Source organism: Notamacropus eugenii, chromosome 2 (assembly GCF_028372415.1).
Source record: "Notamacropus eugenii isolate mMacEug1 chromosome 2, mMacEug1.pri_v2, whole genome shotgun sequence".
Taxonomy (NCBI): Eukaryota; Metazoa; Chordata; class Mammalia; order Diprotodontia; family Macropodidae; genus Notamacropus; species Notamacropus eugenii.
Window position 1 is genome coordinate 70658498 of NC_092873.1, and position 16933 is coordinate 70675430.

The 16933-nt window shown below is 51.8% G+C and overlaps 1 protein-coding gene across 1 annotated transcript in view; it reads right to left on the bottom strand.

The window, feature by feature from the left end:
* Positions 1–16933, bottom strand: part of TRPM2 (transient receptor potential cation channel subfamily M member 2) — a 40841-nt gene continuing 23908 nt past the window's right edge. The window contains exons 18-32 of the mRNA XM_072640866.1: positions 14674–14806; positions 13959–14130; positions 12963–13146; positions 12493–12674; positions 10485–10617; positions 9477–9564; positions 7728–7815; positions 6664–6815; positions 6434–6510; positions 5990–6091; positions 5367–5453; positions 5056–5161; positions 3055–3156; positions 2424–2540; positions 1–1061 (exon numbers count right to left, since the gene is read on the bottom strand). Coding sequence (XP_072496967.1) covers positions 936–1061; positions 2424–2540; positions 3055–3156; positions 5056–5161; positions 5367–5453; positions 5990–6091; positions 6434–6510; positions 6664–6815; positions 7728–7815; positions 9477–9564; positions 10485–10617; positions 12493–12674; positions 12963–13146; positions 13959–14130; positions 14674–14806 — 1849 coding nt within the window. The 3' untranslated portion in view covers positions 1–935. The remainder of the gene's footprint in view (positions 1062–2423; positions 2541–3054; positions 3157–5055; positions 5162–5366; positions 5454–5989; positions 6092–6433; positions 6511–6663; positions 6816–7727; positions 7816–9476; positions 9565–10484; positions 10618–12492; positions 12675–12962; positions 13147–13958; positions 14131–14673; positions 14807–16933) is intronic.

A 16933-nucleotide genomic window follows, 5' to 3' on the forward strand; every position in this document is an offset into this window, starting at 1 on the left:
TGTGAGGAGGAGCCAGTGAGCAGCTTTAATGTCACGTCTGTTACCAGGTCCCCCATCCTCAGAGTCACTTGGCCATGGCAGGTCTCATGAGAAGACACAAAGAAATGCTGAGGAGGCTTCGTTAGAGCCCTCAGGATCTGGCCTCTCTCATGGGGATCAGAGCCCCTGCTGGTCCCATGAAGCCCTGGGACACTCTTACTTATGACAGTTTGGCACCTGCTACGGATAGGGAATGTCCCCAGACCACAGTCCTGAGACTTCCCTGCGAGGGGGTGCCTGGGGGTGTTAGATCTATGCTAAGTCCCAGTTACAGACAGAGGCTCTGGGGGCAATCTCATGAGAACATGGAGCCTAGCAGTAGTTGGAGGGCCCTGGGCAAAGGCAGGGAAGATGCTATGGAAAATAACAGAAGGGTGGCATGGGCTGGAAACCAGTGGGTCTCTCAGGTTAGCCTCTTCTGGGGACTGGAGATGGTGAAGAAAGGGAATGGGCCTCTCCTGAGGACACCAGCTTATCCTCTGCAGAGAAGACAAGTCCCTGGCCCTCCCTGTCCTTCACCCCAGATCTGTATCTTAGGACTGCTCCCCTTCCCCAAACCCCAGCACTACCATCAATGCCTTCTGGACAATCCAATTGCCAGTCTGGATTGCAAGGAGACAGGGTGTGACATGGAGGAGATCAAGGTGAGCACTCTAAGGTGGATTCTGACACTTCTGCTGGCATCTGGCCCAGGTTGGCAGCCTGCACCCACCAGCAGTCTCAGTCCCACCTCTAGGAGAATAACGGTGAATCCATGGGGGCTGAGAAACAGAGTAAACATCTTTCTCATTGTAGTAGATGTGGAGATCATTGAACCAGATGACTCATTTCTGGTCAACAAAGACCAGTCCTTTGCTGCTCTCTAGTGCCAGGACACATGGAGTGTTTCACTGGCCTTAGTAATAGGCACCAAATAGGGCAGAAGCTTTCTGAAGGATCTCCTTGTGATTTGCATAGAGGGGGATCCGCTTGTCGACCACCTGCCATCTGATGGAGACCTCTGGGTCACAGACTTGGAGATGCTGGAAAGAAAATGAGGCAGCTACTCATCACCTGAATCTTTTGCCTCAGCGTCCCAGCCCACCCCAGTCAACTTTCGCTGTACAGTTTTGTCCATGGGATGTTACCTGCCTTTTCCTGACCCACTTGAAGCTAGCTGCTCCACCTGCCATGGTGCTAGACATTACACTTCCCTGTCCTGCATCAGAAATTCCCAGAGAGAGCAAGCTCCTTCACTCAGCAGGCCTTCCTTGGTGTACTCACTTAGGATGCTCTGTCTCCTCTCAATGTCTTTGCAGTGCACACTCCCCATGCCTGGAAGGCCTGTGCCTTCTCTCATCATATCTGACTTGCTTCAGGACCCAGCTCAGTACAGCCTCTACCTGCACCCTTTCCTAGCTGCCTGCTCCCCTCCTCCTATCACCTTGTATATACTTTGGTATATAACTGCATGGTACACGTCTCCTCTCCTCAATCCCTGCGGGTGGGCACTGTTCCTTTTTATCTTTGGCATTCCTAGTGCCCAACAAGAGCCTGTCACATAGTAGGCACTTCAATGGTTGCTGATTGGTTGAGTAGTTTGTCAAAACAAGATTTGTTAAAGAAAGAAGTCCCCTTTGCCATTCCCTGACCTTTTAGAGGATGAATCATCACTGGCAGCTCAAAGAAATGCTAGCAGCACAAGCCAAGAATTGATCCATTGGTCCACCCAGATATCCTCCTCCTCATCAAGCCTCTGCCTGTGATCTTTGTCTGCAGCTCATCATCTATCCCCTTTCTTGGCCAAGCCGTCCATTGGACACATCTGCCACCCACTGCTTCAATATCCTCCTCCTGCCAGTCGTATTTTGTAGGGCCATCACATGAGGCCCATGTATTCACAAGAGGGTGTCCACCACCCTTCCATCACATGCCAGTCATGGATCTCATTCCATCAAGTCTCAATGAGACCTGTGAGGTCAAACTGATGACTGTCAAGACAGCAATGTATTTGCTTTTCTTGGTGCCCATGCTGGGAGTAGTGGTGTGTGGGCACCCAAACCCTCCCTCTTCTTAAGCGTCACCTGCCATAAATTATCAATCATTTCCATCTCTTAATTCTGCCATTTATTCTTTAGGGGACCTTGGGCAAGTCATCTCACTGCCCTGAGCCTCAGTTTTCTCATCTGTAGAATGAAAATAATAATCCTAGAACTACCTGAAGGGAGTGAGGAAAGAGACTGTTCCACCATTAGGCTGGACTCAGATCATGCTGCTCTTGCTGGGAGAAGCAAAGACTCCAAGTACTTCAACAATGAGACTAGCAATTTCATCGGTCAGATCACACCCTTGTGACATTTTCACAAACCTTTGGGGGAGTGAGGAAGGCATCAAAAGGCACTTACAGAATTCAGTCGCTTCAATTCCAAGTCATTCTGGTCCTTGAAGTGAACACTGATGGCAATGGTTTCTATCCAGGCATTATCTGTGTTCCTTGGGTCATCAACATAACCTTTATAGACCTGGAGAGGCAGAGCAGGGGAAGGAAACCAACTCAGTCTTGGAGAAGCATCCACTGGGTGTTAGGTAGTATGAGAGAAATGGGGCTTCTTCCTACCTCTGCTTGCACCTGGTGGCCCAGGGCCACCACATGCCTTGTTATCTCCTCATTGGTTTCCCTACCTGTACTTCCCTCTTCTCTAATCCATGTTCCATAGATGGATAAAATTAACCCTCCTCTTGCCCCACTAAAAGCCTGGGGCTCCCATATGTCGATGGCTCCCCACTGTCTTCTGAATAAAGCCCCAGTTCCTTATCCTGCTCATCATGCCTCTCCCCAACCTGCCACTTTCCCTCTACTCTGAGTCCAGCCAGGCTGGCCTTCCTGCTTCCTACCAGGCTTTTCCTCATCTCTCAGGATGGCATTTCTCCAGTAGCCTCTACTCCCTCCCAGCCAGCCCTGTCTGTCCTCCAAAGGAACCTTCCCAGAACACCACCTCCCACCCACTGAGGCAGTGGTGCACAAGGCCACCCTACCTCAGCACCTTGCTTCAGCAGTGTCTCAAAGTACTGCCAGAATTCCTGACTCAGGATCCTCTTCAGTTTTCGGGGCAGCATCTCACCAGGTTCCAGGGATCCCTGAAGAGAATCAGAAAATTACATGCAGCTGGCCAGTCTCAGTCTATGAGTAAGAGGGTTTTCAGATGAGAAAATGCCCTTCTCCCAGCACCCCCTTCTTACAGATGAACAACCCAGAGTCAGAGAAGCAAGGGACTTTGCCTGTGGTCACATAGTTGGTAAATGTCAGAGCTAAGCCTGGAGCCCAGGATTCTGCTGGACCTTTTCTTCTTGAATCCAGGACTATAGAACTAGAGTTGGCAGGATCCTTGGAGACTATTGTGTCAAATTCTTTCCTAAGACTTGATTCCCTTTGGCAACATTCTTAGAATGTGGTCACCCTCACTACAGGGAGATGGTCCAAGGCAGCCTAGTCCCCTCTACAGCAGCTCCAACAGGCCAAGTCACAAATTTAGAGTCAGACTTAAAATTTAGAACCTCATATCAAAGGCACCTCAGAAGTTTCTACCTGTCCAAGAATTCCCACAACAACATATTTGCAAGGAGTATGGGGTTCAAGACCTGGAGAGGGAGAGCAGCAGCTTGACAAATGACCGCCCAGATCCCAGCAACCAAGAGCCTATCACCTCCCAGGGCAGCCACTTAATTCAGTCAAAGAAGCTTTGTCTTTTGAAGCAGCCCTGCAGCAGGAGCAGAGACCTTGGAGTGGTCATTAGCCAGAAATGAGGCTTTACAAGTAAGAAATAGCAGAAGGGCTCAGAACAAGATCTATGGAAAAGTTGTGAGTAAAATATTGTGTCGCACAGTGGAAAGAGCATGAGATTTGGAGATGAGCGGACCTGCAACTTACTACCAGTATGACCTTGGGCAAGTCTATTCACCTTTGTGGCCTCAGTAAAATAAAGGGGTTGGGCTAGATGACCTCCAAGGTCCTTCCAACTCTTGAGCTGTACTACCATAATGCCAAGGCAAGGAACAGAGACTAATGAAATCCTAGAGAGGAAAATGGGCTGGGATAATCAGGTCCTGGGAGTCCTGAGGTGCCAGGAAGGATAAAAAGTAGGAGGTGGGGGGCATGAGCCTATAGAAGAGGGCAGAAGATCGGGGGCTATAGTCAGAGAGAAAGACTAAAGTTCTCACTCTTCAAAGCAGTCTGTTTCTTAGAGGTGGGTGGTCCAAAGGGTAGCCATGTCATTGTGGGACTGAAGGAGAATACAGGAAGCCATTTGAATTTGGGGATTAGGAGGTCAGGTTATTATAAGGGACCATCAAAATAAATTTTGTTATCTCCAAGTCCAATGGCAAGAAGAGGGGTAAAGGCGCCTGTGAGCTAGGTCCTGTGTCCATCAAAAATGCCAGAAAAATGGCCCAGAAGCTGACAGGTGGCAGCCATGAAGATGAGGAGGGAATAAGATAAGACCCACCTGCTCTGAACGATGGGTACATGCCCTGCATCCACTCTCCCCTCCTGTAAAGTTCCAGAGCAAAGGGAAGTGCTTTATTCCCCACCCCCCATCAAAGTTCTATTTTGGCTCCTCACCATGACTTGGGAAGACCCAGGATTTTCAATGACAGCCCAGTGGAGGCTATAATGATGGAAGGGCTTTGAGATTGGTTCCAGTGTTTGTTGGTTGAGGACCAGGAAGGATCATGCCCTGGTTGGCCACAGGGATGCGGACATTCAAGCCACAGCTGCTCACAAAGGTGGCCTACCTGAGGTGTGCAAGCATTGTCCTCTGCCCTTGTGGAGACACCATGCTCTGCACCAGTGAAGTCAATGATCCTTGAAGAAATCATTCTGCCACTACCACTAATGAACTATTTATCCCTCGCCTTTTAGCACAGATCCTTGTGCAGAGTGAGTGCTTAACAATATGCGTTGAATGAATAAATGAATGAAAAATTGAAGGCAGGAAGGGGCATTCATTGACACCAACCAACTGGCCAATGGCCACATACCCCGGGCAAAGCCCAGTGTTCTGACAAGGCATGCTTGACGACCAAGATTTCCAGCATCTTCTTTATGCTTTTTCTACAAATGGCACCATCTTGATTCCGCCGCCAGCTGTAAGAGAGGAGAGACACCTGCCCTGGATCATCCCAATATCTTCATTTACCCCCCAGTCACCAAACCTGGAAAGAATTCAGGAAGTTTACCAAAGGGGCCCCTCCATTTTCTTCAGACTTCCTTTAAGGTACAAAATGAAAGAAGCTAGTAATGGGGTTCCCAGTACCATAGAAAGGATGCTGGCCACCATAAAGCTACTCACCGTGTGATAACAGGATGTAGGGCGTGGTTTGGTCCAAAGCAGCAGAGGCTCCCCCTGCCTCGTAATCCTGTGCGCCCCATGGGGTTCCTGGCACAGGGAGGAAGTGTGGTAAGCATAGGACTTTTCCAGAACAGTCCCCAAGGTAGACCCACAGCTAATGGAATGCTACCTTCTTGTGAAGGGGTTTTGGCTTGAAACAATGGAAGCTGCCACTACCAACCTTCTGCTCTGTGAACACCTCTTTTGGAGAAACCCTGGACCAGTTCAGTGGGGGGAAGACACATCACACGTGGTCTGTGGCTCTTAGATGTGGCAACACAGCCAGAGGCTGGAGGACCAGGTTCAAGTCACCTTAGGAAAATCCCTAACCCCTCACTGCTCTAGGCAGCTTTTCAAGACTATTGGCTGCAGAAAACATGCCAATCTGCTTTGCTGGAGGGAGTACCCTCACATGAAAGTTGCCTGCTCAAATGAAACCAGAGCTGTTATCTTTCCATAAGGTAGCATCACCCACTGGATAGTGAGGACCTCAGGGAGACTGGGGAGTGGAGTCAGGGCTGTGGTTCTGCCCTGACCCAGAGAGGAGCAGGGTGTTAGAGTGCAAGAAATCCAAGCTGACTCACAGGGAGAGCCCATCCTGCACCATGTAAGGGCCATGGAAACTCTGCCTGTTGATCAGCCCATCCATGGTGTTGTAATTGATCCTAGACAGAGATTCCAGAGAACTGAAAGAGAGAAGAGGCAGGCCCAGGGCTCTTGAGGTGGGGTTCCCTGCAGAGATGACCAGGAGGGAAAGCCCCTCTTCACAAGGTGGCTTTAGTTCCCATAACGTGGGAGGACTCCAAGCTGGCATGACAGAGCCAGAAGGGACCACCCCTCACTTCAGACACCCTGAACAAGTCAGGGCAGTAGACCCAGAATCCCAGGGCTGGCCCAACCCTCTGGATGACCTACCTCCTCCCTGACAGCCCCCCCCCCCACCTCTCTATGTCCATCTCTGTGCTCCCTCCCCACCCAGAGGTCTGGCACCCTGCAGAGGACAGGAGGTTCTTCGCCAGCTGACTCACTTTCCCACAGGGTCTGATGTGGCTTTCTCCTTCCTCTCTGCTGTGTAAAAGGGAGGATCATAGATATGGAATTCCTGCTGTGAAGAAACCATCTTTCAACCAATGCTCTCACCAGGCCTAAAGGCTGGCATCTTGTCTGGGGAGCAGGTGATGACTCAGGTCATTTACCCGCATCTCCCTTGGATGGCTGGCACTGAGGGGCCTCTCCCCTCCCTGCTCCGAGACCTTACCTCCCAGGGGACCTTCTCATTGGGCACCGGGAAGCGCATGACGGTGGAGTTGGGGTACAGGAGATGGCGGGCATTCACGTGGTATAAGTCCTCTGTGTCTTCCTGCTTGTCCCCTGGGTCATATTCCTTCCCTTCCGGCACCTTCCTGGACACTGGTGGGGTGGCACCCAGGCAGACATCTCAGGAGCCCCCCCAGGATTCTAGAGGCTCCATCCCCTCAGGTTAGGTCCTCCCACCATTCCTGACGCCCCCTACATGCACATGCACATGCGTGTATACACACACAGACACACACATACATGCATGCACACGGACTCTCAGAACACGTCTTCACCCACACTCCTGGAGCTTTCCTTCCTTCTAAGGGGACACACTCTTCCTCCCATCACCTCACCCTAACTCTGAGCCCCCAGGACTCACAAACTGTCCCCCATCTTCCAGAACCTCCATCCCATCCCTGCCTTTCCTGGCATTTAGCCAGCATTTAAGGTCTATAAAATGCTGTACAAATATTATGTCATTTGACTCTTACGACAACCCTGGGAGGCAGGTGCTATTATTATGCCCATTTTACAAATCAGGAAACTGAGGTCAGGTTTCATTTTCATTATCTTTTACCTAGTAAGTGTGAAACTGGGCTGGCTCCCAGGAGGCTGGACCAGAGCTCCTCCCTATCTCCTCCCTCCGCCCACACCTGAGTGTGGAAGACTTTCTGGACTGTGTTCTCATTAGATTGTCAGTGAAGACTCAAGTATGAACCACTGGTGAGTCCTCTCCTGGAGCCCGAGCTGGGCATGACCAACCAGTCCCTAGGAATCTGACTGGGGGAGGGTGCTAGTTTGACCCGCTAGGTGGGTTTTCCTTTCTTGATGCCCACATTATATTTAAACAGCAGGAAAAATAACCAGCAGCAGCCATCCCTGCCAAAACTCTGGGAGCCAGGGCTGGGGAGGCAGTATAATACAGGGTGAGAGAACTGACTCTGAGTCAGGGATCAGAGTTCAAATTCTGTCCCCAGTGACCACTACCAATGTGCCCTTGGGCACGTTGCTCACAAGACTTACCCAAGACAGGCATGTCCTCCTCGGAGCCAAAACCATTTTCCCTCAGTGCCCGGATGATCCAGGTCAGGGCCTTGGTTGACTGGAACATCTGACCAAGACATGCTAATCAGCCTGGGTGAGGGCCCTTCTCTGCACCTCCTCCCAGGCACCAGCAAGTCCCATTAGGATGGTCTGAGCCTTGGGGAAAGCACTGAGCACTTGATTAAGGCAACATTAGCTCAACTATCCCTGAGACCTGCAGCCCAGGCATGAGGGCCTGGGGCCACCTCTCAGGTGAGCTCCAAATGAAGGTTCCACAGATCCATAGAATGGGCACCTCACCAGACCTTTGGAGCTCCTCAAGAAACATGACTTGGGAGACAGCTTCCTGGGCCTGGAAGCAGCCAGGACATAGCCCTCAGCACCACTTCTGCCCCCAAACCCAGAGAAGAACACAAGGCCAACAGGCCTCCAGGACATTTGGGGGCCCTGAGGAACAAGTCAGGAGGGCCACCTCCAAATCCAACCAAGGGCACCAATTGTGTCACTGAGAAATCATACTCGGGGTATGGCCCACGGTCTCTCCAGTAGTGCTTATGTGTGCCTTAAAGTGGAGGAATGGGTGGGACCAGAGAGGGCATGACAGTTGTACCCATCATGCCAGCCTCAAAAATGAAGGAGGCCTTTCCCAAGCTGACTCTGCACCTGATTCATTCATTCTATGCTCCAGCCACTGGACCTTGATCTTATCTGTACACAGTCTCCCACCCAACCTCCTCTATGCCATCTCCTCTGCCTCTGGAGACCCCTCCCACCTGGCACCTTCCAAATTCTCTCACTGATCCTGCCTCCCTCCAGCCCCATCATCGCAGCTCAGGGGTCTGACTTATTTCTGGTGTGCTTCCTTCTCTAAGTAGAGACCCCTGAGGGCAAGGCCTTGTTTCTGTTTTCACAGTTGGCCCCAACTCCTATCCAGCCTAAGCCTCAGAGAACCAGGAGCCCACATGGTTTAGTGCAGCACCTGGCACACAGCAGGTGCTTAATGCACTCTTATTGAGTCAAACATTCCAGGTCTGAGCTATGGATGAAGCTGCCTGTTCTCCTCCTCCTCCACTGCAGAACCTGTTCCCTTTTGGATCTCTGTCTCTCTAACTCTAGTGGTTGGCATACAAAAGTTATTTACTGAGCACTTGTTTAATTGAACAAGTTCAAATCAGGTGCATGCACACACCACACACACACACACACACGCATGCACACACTTTGTCTCTCTCTGTCTCTTTTTCTCTCGTGCTCTGTGCTTCCCCTTCTGATTGAGGGTAGAGGGCAGGTCTCTTGATTTTCCTCCACCTAGGAAGGCCATAACACCTGCAGAAGGAGGAGCTCAGGTTCCCTTCTCAGTGATCACAGGTGGGTACTAGCCCCTTCTCAAGAAAACAGAATGTGCCAGTGAAGATCCTGAGGAAGGCCAGGGTGGCTGTTGCTCAGAGGGACTCTCCAGCCCTAGGGGGAGCATCCACTTCCCTAACCCTGACAGCACAATACTTCACTGCCAGGGAGTGGGCAGGGTGCAGCTCCAGAGGAGATGGGGGAGGGGACAAGTCCCTTCCTTGGGTCCTGTTGCTCAGGGACCTTCCAAGCCCACCTCTGATCCCCGCCTCCACTCCAAACCAGAATGCCTCGTTTTTGTGCCCACAGGATCTCACAGCTGAACCAGTGTTGCAGAAAAGGTTGAGGTGGGCGCCCCTGCCTCGGAGGGTCCTGGCTCACCTGCTCCTCTAGGTACCCCAGCCGCTGCTCCACAGAGCCCAGCCTTTTCAGGTGATCCAGGTCCAGCAGGTCCATCATGATGTCAATCCTGGCACAGAGCACACACCCCCTCACTCAGAGATGTAGCATAGGTGGCACTGGAGTCTTCAGATGGTCAGACAGGACCTTCCCACATCCATGGGACCCACTTCCCCCCCAGGGCCCTCCATGACCTCCCCTCCCTCCCCAGAGCCCCCACAGTGGCCTTGCCTCCCTTGCCCTCCTGGTCCTTGCTCCCCCGTCTCATTTCTTGAGTCTTTCAGTCTCCAGTAACCCCAGAACCTCCCAAGCTGCTCTGTCCTCCCCTCCCCTAAAACATATTCCTGGGAATGGCTAAACCAATGAGGACGAAGAAGGGAGTGCCAGTCTGAAGGGGCCATATTTGGCCCCAGATAAGAGAACCAGGAAGGCGCCTCCCCAACCTTCTTTGCAGAGGTGGGGACCACGGGGGTCAAATATAGCGACACTTAGTTTCAATGAACCTTTTCCCCCTTTGTTTCTGTTCTACTCTAAGGGACGGCTCTCTAGGAGGGAGTGGGGAGAGGGGATGTGTTACCCCCTCAAGTCTTCGTTTCCTGAACACAAAGCCAAGCTCCAGCCCCGCCCTTGCTCTCTCATCTCAACCCTAAGCCACCTGCCTGTTTCTCAAGTATCCCCAGAGGGCCCTGATTTTCTGTGCTATTGGATCCTGATGATTCTCAGCCCTTCTGCCCACTCCCTGGCTGTTCCTGCTCAGGGGCTGGCACCCTTGTGACCCTCAGTCTGCTAATCTGTCTGCCTGGCACCCCTGCTCAGGACTTAGTACCCTAATGAGCCTCAAACTGCCAACCTGCCTGCCTGGTGTTACTCAGGACCCAGTACTCTGTGACTCTCAGTCAGGTTGTCCACCCCCTGGCACCTCTGCTCAGGACCTGGCACCTGGTGATCCTTAGCCAGACCCCCTCCCCCCCGCTCAGAACCCAATCTCACTTGTTGCCCATGTCCTCAATCTTCTGGTCCGTCCTTTGTTTGAGCTGGTACTGCTGGCTCTGCAGGTAATTCTCCTTTAGGTAGATCTCCCAGGAGAGCAGAGTGGCCTCCTCATTCTTCTCCAGCTTCTTCTCTGTTGAGAGGGGGCAAAGAAGGAGAAAGCAGCATTTCCAAAAGTCTGGGATATGTCCATACACCCCATGGCAGCCCCACCAGGGTCTGGCTGGTGGGTCATGTGATCCAGTAACCATGAGGGACCAGGCACAGAGAGAGTCAGACACTCTCAGCTCCTATCTGAGAAGCATCCAGGACCCTGGAGCAGTCCTATCAGCTGCCTGCCCTTGGGTCTCCTCCACAGCTCCAGGGTCCAGACAAGAGGATAGGGCAAGAGGCCACAAGGGAGCCAGGCTTGGTTCAATGCAGGCCCAAGAGGCCTCCTGTGGGCCTGGCGCTTTGCTCAGTCTGGGAACATGGATGCAAAGGACCCAGGCCCTGCTCTCAAGGAGAGGGGAATTGATGAGAACACAGCCTGCAGATAAAGAGGTGTCATTGGTGAGGCAGGAGAGCTCAGAGGCCTGGAAAGCTAGAATTTGCAAAGACATGGGGGTAGGAGAGGGAATCCTGGAGGACTTGGCCCAAAACTGAAAAGCCCCGTGACCCAAACTGCCAACCACACATGCTCAGTCTGTTCCAGCCAAGGGTCCTCCCCTCAGCTCCTCCCTTGCTGGCTCCCCAGAGCCCAGATGCTTTCACTGCCCACTGCAGTGCCTGACTTCAGGAAATCTCAGCCTGAGCTTGCCTCACCCAGCTAGCACACTCCCCGTGTCCTCAGGGGGCAGGACCTGGGTTCCAGTTGGCTGCTGCAGGGGTGACCCAAACCTCTGGGCAGGAGAGGGAGAAGGAAGGAGGCAGCTTTGACGGGAGATGACAGAGGGTGGACAGAGGAGAGCTCCACCCAGGTCCTTATTTAAGGAGGGGATCAGTGCAACCATCTCTTCTCCCTCCCCCAGCTTGCCCCCTCCCCAGGCTCTCCCTGCTTTTCACCTTCTTTTAAGACTGGGAGCTCCATGAGGAAAAGCAGGACCTGGCTTTTCCCTTTCTTTGTATCCCAAGTGCTGGGCATATATAAGACCTAATAAAGGCTTGTTATCTGACAGGACTGTATTTCCTCTAGAATACCATGACGGAACATCACTAACCCGAACACTCTCAACCTCCAATATGTCCCCAGCCCAGTCCACCCTCCAGTCAGTACCCACATGATTTCCTTCCTTTTAGGTTGGACCACATCACTCTCCCACTCCATTAACTACTGTGGCTCTCTATTACTTCCAGGTTCAAATACGGTCTGCCCTTGATCTTGATCCTCTCTCTCTCTCTCTCTCTCTCTCTCTCTCTCTCTCTCTCTCTCTCACACACACACACACACACACACACACACACACACACACACACACACACACACACACACACACACACAGCCTGCTCGCCATCACTCACACACATTACATTGGCTGGAATGCTCCCCTGCTCCCCTCCTCAGACTCTCTGCCTGTCTTGGAGGCTCAGCTCAGTGCTACCTCCCCCACCTCCCTCTGACCTCTCCCTCCTCAGGAGTGACCTTGCTTTTGTGCTTGTTTTCTGCAGCCAGAGCTGCTGAAAGAAAGACTTTAATTCTGGAGGAGGCTCCCAGCCTGGGAGGGTGAGGAGAGGGAAGAGGCAGGGAGGGGGCCCTGCCCAGAGAGGCCATCAGGAGGTGACTCCTGGGCCCAAGGCCAAGGCTGCTCCCCCTTCTGTCTGCCTGACTGCCCAGTGCAGGCAGGTGCAGGGGAGAGGAGGAGGCAGCAGAGCCCTCCCGAACAGCCTTTGTCCCCTCCTGGCAGAGGGCGGCCTGGCCCAGAGCATGGACGAGGGCCAGCGTGCCAGGCACCCTGTGGTAAGTGTGTGGGTGTGGGCACAGGAGGACCTCGTGCTGGCTGAGTCCTCGAGAGAGCCTGCCTGCGCTTACTCAGCTGCTTGTGCCTCTTGGCTGGCTTGCCCAGGATAACTCTTTTGACGAACAGCTGCAGATGGTTGAATAGGATGAAGGGCGGGGGCGCGGGGGGCCGCCCGTGGTACTCCTCGATCAGGTCATGCCGCTGGAACTTCCAGATCTGATCTGTGTGCTCCTGGACTTGCTGGAAGGTGTAGCTGGGGCGGGGGAGGGGAGGCAGCCCGTGACCCACGGCCCGCAATCCCTTCTCGCCTCCTTATTCCACCGCCTCGGGCCCCATCAGGCCCGGATGCGAGAGTCACCCAAGTGAGCTCTCCATTCCTGAAACAGGCTCCGAGAGGGGCATGACCCGGCCATGAGCCCCGACTCCCAGCCCAGCACCCTTTGTTTTAGCCCCCAGACCCACCCGCGCTGCTCCCCATTCACCACCTCCGACCCACGGGGTGTGGACAGAGGCGGGCCGGGCCCCTGAGGACGGGGCTCACTTGAACATGGCGATGAGGAGGTTGAGGAGCAGGATATTGGTGAACAGTAGATAGAGGCAGAGCAGGATAACCGTCAGCCACTCGGGGAACACCGGCTTGTTGCTAACCTCGCTGCTCTCAGGACACTTGGGCTTGTAGGGGTCTGTGCCATTGGGGCTGCACTGTTCCGGATTGAAGTTCACCCCTGCGGACAGAGCCGGGGGGAGTCAGCAGTCAGAGCCAAAGCCAAATGTCCTCACCCGCCTTCGAGCCAGGAAGCTCTGAGTTCAAGTGCCCATTCACCTCCTTGGGTCCTCTAAAGTTGAGGCAGAACTGCACTCTGAGAGGGAGCTTCCACACTGGGAGCTCCCCACAGGCCCAGAGGCAAGGGGGAAGAAAAGGCAGAGAGACAAGAGGTGAGGCCAGCAGCTCTTAGCCAGGACTTGGCTGAAGGGGATGTTTTCTTTTCTATCTTGGTAACTGCTGTTTGTTCAGTGACCCTCTGTGCTTTATCTTATGGTGTAAAACTGAGATTCTCAGGGGGGTCCCCTCATGGGCTTCAGGGGCTGACAGAGAGAGGAGTCACCTGAGAAAAGGCAAAGAGTGCCTCCCTGATCTACAAACACCTAGGATGCAACAGAAACCTAAATCCCAATATCTCCCCCTCCAAAGTCACCTCCCTGGGCAGGGCAGAGAAGCTGAAGTGGGGGATAACACTGTGGACTTCATTTACTAAGCACCTACTGTGTGTAGAGTTGTGCTAAGAGTTTTGCAAATAGTACCTCCTCTGATTCTCAGAACCACCCTAGAAGGTAGGTTCTGTAGTTATTCCCATTTTACAGATGAGGAAACTGAGGCAAACAGACATTAGGTAAGTGACTCCCAGGGTCCCACAGCTAGTAACTGAAGCAGGATTTGAACTCAGGCTTTCCTAAAGACTCAGCACTGGGCACCATGGCACCCTCTAGCTTCATTTGGCACAGAATTGCAAACAAGGGGAGCATCTCAATCTGGTACCATCGATGTAGGTCGGGATCTGCCCAAAGATGGTTAGGTAGGAATGGTAAACCACCCCTCGGAAGATCCAGTCCACCCGACTCTCATTGTGGATCAGAATGGCCTGCTTTGCGACCCCAAAGGACACAACCCAAACAGCCAGGAGAAAGAGGAAGAAGAAGACGTCCTTCATCTGCAACAACAGGGGTAGAGCTGCCAACGGACATGATGTGGGCTTCCCCGCCCCACCCATGGATTCATCCCACAACTTCTTATCACCTCCAGAGCCCCAGGCCCAGCGCCCACACCAGCCTGGCCCAGGCCACCCCAAGACTATGTGGCGCTGCCCTGCCTGAGCATGCAGGCAGGCCCAGGGTCCCCCAGGTTCAGGGGACAGAGTTTCTGCCCAAATTCTTCAGGAATGTCCCCTCCCCCAGAGCCACTGTCTGAGTCCAGGCATGAGCTGCAGTGAGGGAACACCAGATTGGATTTTGTGACTGAGTTTCAGGTCTCCCATGGCTTTGCTGTGTGACCTCAAGCAAGTCTCCCCCTATCTCACTCTAATATGAGGAGCAGCTGCCTCCCAATCCTCTGCTTCCTTAATGAGCCTGCCATGGGCCAGGCCACGCAGGCTGATTTGGGGGTAGGTGCCTAGCCAAGGGGGCCCTCTAGCCCCGTACTCCCTGCATATGCTGCCACGCTCCTCCCTGCCCCGGGCTCACATGTAGGTACTCACCATTCTCTTCACAATTATGATCTTGGGTCCCAGAGTTTTGCTAACTGTGAAAATGTGCATCAGTCTTAAGCAGAACATAATGAAGTCCAGAGACAATATGATCCGTCCTGGGTACAAGGTCGCTGGGATCAACCTGGTCAGCACAGGGGAGAGTTGGAAATGAGGGGACCTGGGATTTCCCACAGGCCAGAAAAAGACATTGTGAAGGAGAGAAACTTAGCAGCTTTTTGTCCGCCAAGGGGGTCCCCCGAGGCCAAAGCAAGCTATGGCGACAAAGGTCAGAGCATTCTGGGCCACCCCAGACCACCTGGAGAGCCCAGACCGACGTCCACCCTCTATCCCCCAAAGCCCATGTTTGGTCACAGAGCAGAACCTGCTCCAGAAGACCAGGGAGGATGTGTGGTGTGGAGAGAAAGAATATGAATGGGAAAAGAGGGGGAAAAGATGAGCGTGAGGGTGACTGAGAGATCAATAACTGGAATCACAGTTTTACATTGTGCTTTAAAGAGAGTGCAGCAGATTCCCTGGCCTCCTGGACTTCCAGGTCACAGGGCCAAGGGTTTAGGGATAGCCCTGAGTGTTGGTTTCAGATCCGAGCACCCCGGCCCAGCTCCTGTGAGTTCCAGCCTCCCCCCGACACACACACACACACAAGTGGGACAAATCCACAGCTATAAATGTCATTATTCTCAATAAGGAATTTAACACAGCTCATTGTTACCCTGGCTAGCAGGGAAGTTGGCCAATGAGGACTCTGCATTTCTGGGCTTTCATCTCCAGCAAAGGTGCTAATGATCCGAGAGATGAGAAAGGTCTTCTGTTGAGAGACCACAGAAACCAAAGGATGGACAGCCCAGAGTCCATGGCTAATGGGGAAGCAACGAACAGATACTTGGGCAAGAGCTCACCATTTAACCAAAAGCAGTCTGGCAGAAATTAGGTCTGGGACATACCAAATGACAAATCACACCATAGAAACACGATAGATAGGGAATTGATTCAAATTTATAAGAATAAAAGTAATTTCCCAATTGATAAAGATCATGGCAGTTTTTAAAAGAAGAAACACAAAATATAATATAATTGATACTGTAATTTAAAATACTCCAAAACATTAATAATTAGAGAAATGCAAATTAAGACAATTCTAAGTTTCTACCTCACAATAATTCAAAGAAAAATGACAAAAGCTGAAGAGGCCATGAGGAAGTAGGCATATGCATGCCCTGTTGGTAGCATTATGAATTGGTCTACACTGGGGAGAACAGTTTGGGACTAGAGCCCCAGAGTTACTCAGCTGTGATAGCACTGGACTCTGCCCCAAAGAGATCAGAGATAGAGGAAAGTCACCCATGTATCTACTGGAGAATGGCTGAAGGTGCATGTGATAGAACACTATTGTGCCATAAAAAGTCATTAAAGGGATAGTTTTAGAGAAACCTGGGATGATTTGTATGAACTGATGCAAAGTGTTTTAAGTAAAACACAAAGAAGATTTTCTATAATATCAACAGGACAGACTCAAGAACTCTGATTAATGCAATGACCCACAACATTTCCAGAGGGCAGATGGCAAAGCATCCTTCCCGCCCCCGGAGTGAAGTGGGGAACTCAAGATACAGGAGGAGACACACATTTTTGGATATAGGAAATGGAGAGAATTTTTTTTGTTTGACTGTACATTATTGTTAAAAAAAAATTTTTTTTTTTGGTGTTTTGTTTTTCAAATAGTGGCAGGTAATAGGGAAAAAAGTAGATGTTTGTTCATTGAAGAAATAAAATAAAAATTAAAAAAAAAACAAATCAACACTTGGACAAAAACAAACCAATAACATGGGACTCAGACCAATGCAAAAACTAACCAGCCCTCCAGGAGGACTGGTAGGTGATGCCATAGTTCATAGAGTGCCAGGCCTGGAGAGAGGAAAACTCATCTTCCTGAGTTCAAATCCAGCCTCAGACATTTACTAGCTGTGTGGCCCTGGACAGGCCACTTAACTCTGTTTGCCTCAGTTTTCTCATCTGTAAAATGAGCTGAAGAAGGAAAGGGCAAATCTCTACCAGTATCTTTGCCAAGAAAACCCCAGATGGGGTCATAGAGAGTTGGACACGACTGAAATGCAACAACTTCAGAGGATGACAGCGAAACATGCCAACCATCCACCTTCTGAAAGAGAGATGAGGGGGCTCAAGGGGCAGAATGAAATATACATTTTTGGACTCAGCCAGTGTGAGAATTTGTTTAACTTGACTGTACATA